The sequence below is a fragment of the Cupressus sempervirens genome, chromosome 6 (genome assembly GCF_028749045.1).
Source record: "Cupressus sempervirens isolate cs-2001-9-10 chromosome 6, ASM2874904v1, whole genome shotgun sequence".
NCBI classification, from domain to species: domain Eukaryota; kingdom Viridiplantae; phylum Streptophyta; class Pinopsida; order Cupressales; family Cupressaceae; genus Cupressus; species Cupressus sempervirens.
In genome coordinates, this window is record NC_143123.1 from 243,355,228 (window position 1) to 243,363,043 (window position 7,816).

Here is a 7,816-nt window from a genome sequence, read left to right on the forward strand (position 1 = left end):
GGATGGACCAAATTAAATTTTGATGGAGCCTCGAGAGGCAACCCTGGTACTACTAGATAGGATGCATCATTAATAATGAATTTGGCAATTGGATCGCTAAAAGAGCTAAATTTATAGGATCAACCACTAACAACATCATTGAATTAGAAGCCCTTCAAGAAGGTATCCAAATTTGCCTGAGTCTAAGTATATCAAAACTAATTATTGAAAGAGACTCGCAAATTGTCCTAAATGCCACTGGGGAAAGGGAGACACCAAATTGGGTTCTTAACTCCAAATTGGAAGAAGTACTATATCTTCTGGACCATTTCAAAGAAATTCAGATTCAACATATTTTCAGGGAGGGTAATATAGAAGCAGATCAATTAGCAAATAAAGGAGCGCTGATGGCGAAAATTTCTTAATATTTAACTGTAAGTAAACTTATTGGAAAGCAAATAGAAGTAATAAACAAAATTGGATAATGTAACTTTAAGTCTTGTTAGTTAAATTAGCCCTGATGGATAATGCAGATAATAAGGATACAAACAATATAATATCACCATAGCTTTTAATATATGTTAGAGTTTGAGTGAGATCATTCACAAAATTTACAATTGATTTTAGTAATCTTATCCATAATGTTAAATGAAAGAAACAGAGTGATTTCCAGCCAAAAACTCAGGGATATCTTAAATAGTGTTTTTAACTAATAGTAGTAATGGTCATTTTGAGTTACATCACTGATTAATAAGTTAGCAAGGTGTAACCATCATATAGAATAACAAAAGAAGAGGGTTTTACAAAGTATATAAAGATCTTGTCGATGTGTCACATTCATCTCAGATAATGAATAGTATAAGTGATCGTGATAGAGATCACTGGACCTTACAAAATTCAAAGAAGAAATCTAGTTATTTATTTTGTATTTAAACCAAAGTTGAAAGTTGGTAACTAGGGTATGCCTCTTTTAATAATGTAATAATATAGGACCACGGTCCCGAGCAAGACTGGAAGTTTTCTTCTTCGTTTTTTCCTACCAATGCCTGCTTGAATAGAGATATTTTGATTTTTTTATTAAATTATTATAATCAAAGGCTTCGGTCGTTTACTGATTAAAATAATAATTAAAAATTTACAATTCATCAAACCCGACCCATATAAGAGCTAAATGAATTCACCCAATCAAATCTTAGAAATATATTTTTTGAAAATTGAAAAATTAAAAATCTTGCATCTGTGATTATGCAACATATTAGTTTGATAACAAAAGTTAAAATCAATTAATTCTGACTGTATAAACCAAAAAAATTAGTCACTAGTTAAAGTGTAAAATTCAAAATGTGTCAGAATAGTACTTAACCTACCGGCAAGTACTAATAAAAATATATCTAAAGAAGTAGCATTAACTCGTTTCCCTAATCCCCCATAACAACATCTCTAGTACTGTAATATTCTGAAATGATTTTACATTCCACAAATACTACTAAAAATTAAATAAGGAAAAAAGATTAACACATACTCATAAATAAATATTAAATAGTTTTAAAAATATATAACATATTGCTAGGAGATTTAAACAAATAACTTGATCCAATAAATTTAATATTTTCACTATATTTTAATCAAATTTATATCTTTACAAAATAAAACCTTGATGAAAATTTAAAAGAGACCAATTAAATCTTTACATTTTTTGTCAAATTAAACAATTAAACATCTTTAGCAAGTTGTTGTGGGGGATTATATTTTACACAATATTTGTAGGATTATTTCAAATAGAAGCATTTGACTTCTCATTCAAATGCATATTTCTCCTTGTTTAAATCCATAACCACTCATATATATATATATACAAAAATATCATATTTAGAAATTTCTAAATTCATATGTTTTAAATATTTATTTTATTTAGATTAAAAATTATTTATAACTTAATTTACTCAGCTTATTTTATTATCAAGCACAAATGAGTGTGCTCATAAAAGAATGTGTTTGTTGTATTTCATCAAGAACTGTTTTATTTTAATATATATTTATTTTTCCTACATATGTATAAGTTTGATTAGATTATAATAAATAGTAATTGTATGACCATGTCATTTATAAAAACAAGCGTCTCTCCCACCTATTGTTAGTTCTCCTTTGGCATGAAAGTATTGTATCCCTTCAATTCTATTTGCAATTAGATTAGCCAATCATATCAAAAGATATAAAACACTAAATAAAATTCTAAATGCTCATTTTTTAAAATCAAATTTCATAATTTTATAAATCACATTTTTCATGCATTCTATTGACTTATACTTTTTTGGCAATAATAAAATTCAATTTTTTTGAAAAAAAATACAAATATTTTCAATAAAAGAATGTAAATCTGTCATTCATTAATTACAATCAATCATGCATTAATACAAGCTTTATCCTTTTTAACAATTGTCACTTTAAAAAACATCAACCCATATGAACTAGAGATTAAATATTCAAGTGAGTTACCACGCAAAATTTCCATCACCAAACAAATGATCATTAAATTTTTTATCACTAAATAGATTTTGTCAAAGTTTTTGTTTACTTTTTAATATTATATTCTTTTGATTGTAAATGTTATTTGTTTTATTTATAATAATAAATTAAACTAAATTTATTAAAAATATGTTTAAATTTGTTTTCTTTGTATTATTTGATATTAAAAAAATTTCTAAAATTTTTCAAACAAAAAAATTATTAATCACATATATACATATATATTATTATTATTTTGTGTCTATCTATCTACATACATACATATCTACATTTAAATAAAAATTATATATATTTTTCAACAAATCAAAGTGTCATTTATAAATTATTTATTTACATTATGATTATTTAAAGTTTTTTTACATTATTTCTCTATTACATATATTTCATCTCCTCATTTTCTATTTTCATTTTCATTTTCATTGCCACTCTTGTTCATAGTTGAAGCCCCTTTTTGTCTTGGGTTTTATATATCATCTTTTAACCTTTTATTATTTATTATCAAGTAGTTAGTAACTATTTTGTTTGACACCAATCACTCATTTCTACTAGATCTATATACACTCTACCCAATGATAAAAATTTAAAAGAGACCAATTAAATCTTTGAAAATTTTGTTAAATAAAGAGTTAAACATCTTTAGCACCCAAAGAAATCTAAAAGGGTAAAAAGCAGATTGCACTGTGGGATTATATTTCACATAATATTTGTAGAATAATTTCAAATAAAAGCTTTTGACGCATATTCCTCCCATATTCCTCTGTGTTCAAATCCATAACCACCTTTCTGAAATCCATAACCACCTTTCTGAAATACAGTTAGGCTCACCCCTGCCTATCATATGAATTTTTTTAAAAAGTTTCTAAATTTATATTTTGCTTACCAATAATAAACTTAACTTTCCTATCTTCATATTAATAATAAACTTAACTTTCCTATCTTCATATTGAAAGTTCTATAAAAACTTAACTCACTTATCATCATATTGAAGGTTATTATAGGTCCAACAAATTTTGAACCTGTCATATAAGGCTTAAAAGTTGAAAAATGGAGAATACCACCATCAAATTCCAATTCCAGGCTGAATACAATTATAACATCAATTAGGCTATTGAAGACGATACGAAAAATAATAATAATAACCAAACAATATATCTCTATCCTACAAACTAGTCTGTTACATGATCAGATCAATTTTATATAGAAGTCTCGTTTTCCAATATTTATTTACAGCACTACTCTGGCGTAACGACAAGCTATACTTGTCAAATAAGTTACTTCTAACTATTTCATTTTGCTTCAAATTCCCCCACAGAAATCGCATTTAACCAGTCCCCTTTAAATTCGGAAATAACTACCAAACATATCAGGAACATTAAAATCACAAATACTTAGCAAAACCATCCAAGCAGATATCGACACACGCATGCAAGATTAAATGGTTGGTTTATTTATTTTGTTTAAGAACTTGTAACGTCTTTACAAGGCGAACGTTTCGTCATGCAAAACAGGCCACAAATCTTCCACCAGATGTCTAACTTGTGCGCTTCCGTCTTCATCCCTATTACTGCAAATCCCTGCATTTTGGAGAGAGAAAACGAATGTCTTCATCAGCACCGCCATTAAAATCTCCAATGTTCTCACCATCTTCCTTCGTACTACAAATCCCAGCTTTTCTCCATTTCTTGGACTGATCCATGCCATCTGACGCCCCACTGCAACCCCAAAATTCTTCATTGTCCGCAAAAGTTACACTGCTCGTCACCTCGTCGTCATCTTCGGAAGAAAGCAAAGCATCAATTTCTTCAGATGCCTCGGTCTGATATGAATTTACATTGTCGGGGACACAATCAATACTACGGAGCCCATTATTCTCCCTTCTGGCTGGATCCGCCGGTGAGAGAAATACCGACTTGGCCCTGGCAGCTTTCGCTTTTTCATAGGCCGCAAACCCTAACGCTATGGTTTCATGATACGACATAGTCTCCAGCAAATGAGGCGGCACCCAAATTCTCCTCGAATTTCCACTCTGATCAAATATTACGTACTTTTTCGAGGGTTTCTGCTCACATTCTTCCAACAATGGCGGAAACCCCATCACAGAAAAACCTTGAGACTCCATTTCGAAACCCTTGGACTCCAAAATTCATCAATTTCAACCTACAGGCCTCAAATACCTTTCCAGAAAAGCTCTGGTTGAAATTTCCCTGGCAGATTCAACACAAATACCTCCCCTGACAGGATATAAAACCGCCTGTGGCTCCCTCTGAAACCAGAACAGAAAAACAGAGTGTCAACAAGTTAAATTTTAAGCGAGAAGAAACAAATTTAAACACAATCGCATTGCTTATTCGCATGTCGCGGAAATTGACAATGCAAATTAAAAAATAAGCGCCTTTGCGTCACTGACTCGAGAAATAACCAGAAATATCGACCCTTCGAGGGAAAGTCCAGCAAGATTCGCATTCCGGTATCCCCCTCTCAAAGGAAGAAAAAGGCTACAGAAAGCTTTGCCTGTTGGACAGAGCTATAAAAGAAACATTAATGGCTTGTTTATTCGGCGTATGGTTTAAGGACAGACGGACCTGACATTCCAGTAGACAAGGGAAGCCGAATCCAAGAGATATCCTTGCATTCTCCTCTTTCATTATTACTTTGCGTTACAGCTTTTGGCCTTTTCATTCTTCGCGGGCAGAGTACCAAAAAATATTTAATGCGCCTCAAGATATTATGACAAGGAATTAAATGTTGCTGCCAGAAAAGCCAAAAGAAAGCGACGCCAGTAGTACAATTGGCAGTGCCTCGTTATAATGAATCTGTGCCAACTTCCAAGCATGGAACTCAACAATCTCTCTCGGTGGAAACGGCGGCCACCAACACGCTCTTATTATCATAGAATTCTCACGCCGGTTTCATAATGTATATTTAACGTCAATTCTATCTATGGGATCATAAATACTGGTATATATGCCGGCCGTCTCTATTTCTTGAATGTTGTTCCGCCTCTCAACAGCTCTTGTCCTATCGTCTGCACTCTGTATATTTAATCATTTCATTTCCATTTCACTATTGACGTATAACCCCTTCACAGTCGAACATATTTTTTAAATATGGAAAAGTAAAATTAAAAACGACTGATAAATATCCAGGACAAATTTATCGAAATCCTTTCGTATACTTTAATATCGAACAACATACCTCAATCAGGTACTAATATTTAATCTTCCATAATTTTGGTTAACAATTTCTCTCTTTGAATTTCCTGACGCATTTAAAAAAGGATTGGTAATCTCTCTTTTTTCGCTGTTCTAAATATCGCCGCATTTCTTGCCGATCCACATTAATTATTGCAGAATGTGGAACTATACTAATTTAATCTCGTCTTCAAAGTCTAAATAGGATGCACATCATTTAACAGAGCATTTATATTCGCATATCACTGTGGTTCCTGCGCCTGCGAGACTACTTCTTATCTTGAAGTCAAAGAATTAAAGAATGCTTAAATCTATACATCAGAATGAGCTATTTGAAATGAGAGATTGAAAAGAGGGTTTGAAGGTAAAACAGAATTTTGTTCATAAAATTTCACGGATACAGGCAGAGTTATACATCCTAGATCTTTTCCATAATTAAGGAATGAAAGATCCTTCTAATAATTAAATAAAACAAATAAAATCAGTAAGGAATGCAGGATGAGCTATACATCAGAATGAGCTATTTAAAATGAGAGGTTGAAAAGAGGGACTTGAAGATGAAACAGAACCGTGTTCATGAAATGTAAAGACTACAGACAAAGTTATACGTCATTGATCTTTCCAAAAAAATAAAGAATCAAAGATCTTTCTAATAATTGAAAAAACACAGATAAAATCTGTAAAGAATGCAAAATTGTAAAGAATGCAGAATCTTTCTAATAAAATAAAGACTCTAGAATATTTTTGTCGAACATATGACAGTAAAATACATTCATCATTGCAAAGTTTATAAATTTGTACATTATAAAAACAAGCTTGACGTAATTGAGTAGAATAGAAACCTACTGTTCGTTTGCGCTATAGATTCAATGCATCAAATAGTACGTCCTGCATTTATTTTGTTTACAGTAAATCTGTTTGTCCTATCTAAATTTAACACAGTCTTTTCAAATTTCTGAACTGGTGAACTTTTGACAGTTAATCTCGTCCCTAAAATCCTTACGAGTATGTCATTTAACATTTAACTTTTACCTTCAACGATCAATCATTTTCGGAACAAAAAACACAGAATTACATTTAGAAACCTCATTCTCATCAGTTCTCAGAAGGCACAAAATAAAATGCATTCCTTATTCACATTACTTCATAGACAATTAGATGCAGAAGAGCAAAATAAATTTTTCAAAAATCAAGCGAATGAATTTCTCAACATGAAAACATCTACGATTCATTTCAAAAGAGTTAAAAAAAAAAAACCGCTAAATCTCAAGCAAGTAAATGCCAAGACACCGACCTCTAAAGCAGGGATTCTCCGTAAAAGATGAAAGCCATAAATTTCCTCTTCGCTTCAACTGCTACGCAACCTGCCTCCATAAATTTCATTTCGCTGCTTTGTCGTCCTCATTCACAGTACCTTACATTCCTCTGACTAGTTTATTTACTAAATAGTAACCGCGATAAAATTGCGGTTGCCATTAATTCTAATATAAATAAAAAGAAGGCTACTGCAGAGGAGTACCGAAAAAGGCAGGGGCTGATTTCACACAACGTTCCGTTCAACTGCGGTATTTAAAGAGCAAGTTTGACTTCCCACATAACACGCGAAACCGGCCACAGTTTTCCATAGTTTTCTTTTTTGCCCGCGCTTTTGGCCTCGAATTTCAAAAAGTACGTGTCGGTCACTCCCGAAAAAAACTTTCCGTTCCCCTCTTGACGGTGCTCTACTGTTTCGAGAACGGGGTTTCTTTGTAACTAAATACTTGTGTTCAACTTTGATTGTACCTCCTCTATTTATTTAACATTTTAAATACCTCCAAAAGTAAATTAATGAAAGGAAATAAATGATATGGATAATCTCGTGGATTAAGGAAGAGTCCCATTATTCGGAGGGGTATTGAGCGTGCTGTAATTTTAGTCGGCGCTATTAATTGGTGCGTGCATTTTTGCATGTGAATGTGAAGGTGAAGGAGAGTTTGAGTGCGGAAAGGAAGAAAGAAGAAAGAGAATTGGTGTGATTGACGTGAGTTGGGCGCATGCGCAGGAGGGAGAGAGGGGGATGATATTCATTATGCGGATGCGGACATGCATTGCCATAGAGTAATGAATCATAAACCCACACT

At 32.1% G+C, this 7,816-nt stretch overlaps 1 protein-coding gene across 2 annotated transcripts; it reads right to left on the bottom strand.

The window, feature by feature from the left end:
• Positions 1–3,929: 3,929 nt before the first annotated feature.
• On the bottom strand, positions 3,930–7,249 carry LOC149552159 (uncharacterized). Of its 2 annotated transcripts, none has more exons than XM_089787635.1 (2): positions 6,991–7,249; positions 3,930–4,768 (listed from the first exon to the last, which is right to left on the bottom strand). In XM_089787635.1, exon 2 carries the CDS (start codon positions 4,622–4,624, stop codon positions 4,067–4,069), a length of 558 nt encoding a protein of 185 aa, XP_089643761.1. In that variant the 5' UTR covers positions 4,625–4,768; positions 6,991–7,249; the 3' UTR covers positions 3,930–4,066. The 2 variants fall into 2 exon arrangements, with proteins under 2 accessions (XP_089643761.1, XP_089643762.1); XM_089787636.1 differs by lacking the exon at positions 6,991–7,249 and adding an exon at positions 5,088–6,177.
• Positions 7,250–7,816: the final 567 nt, after the last annotated feature.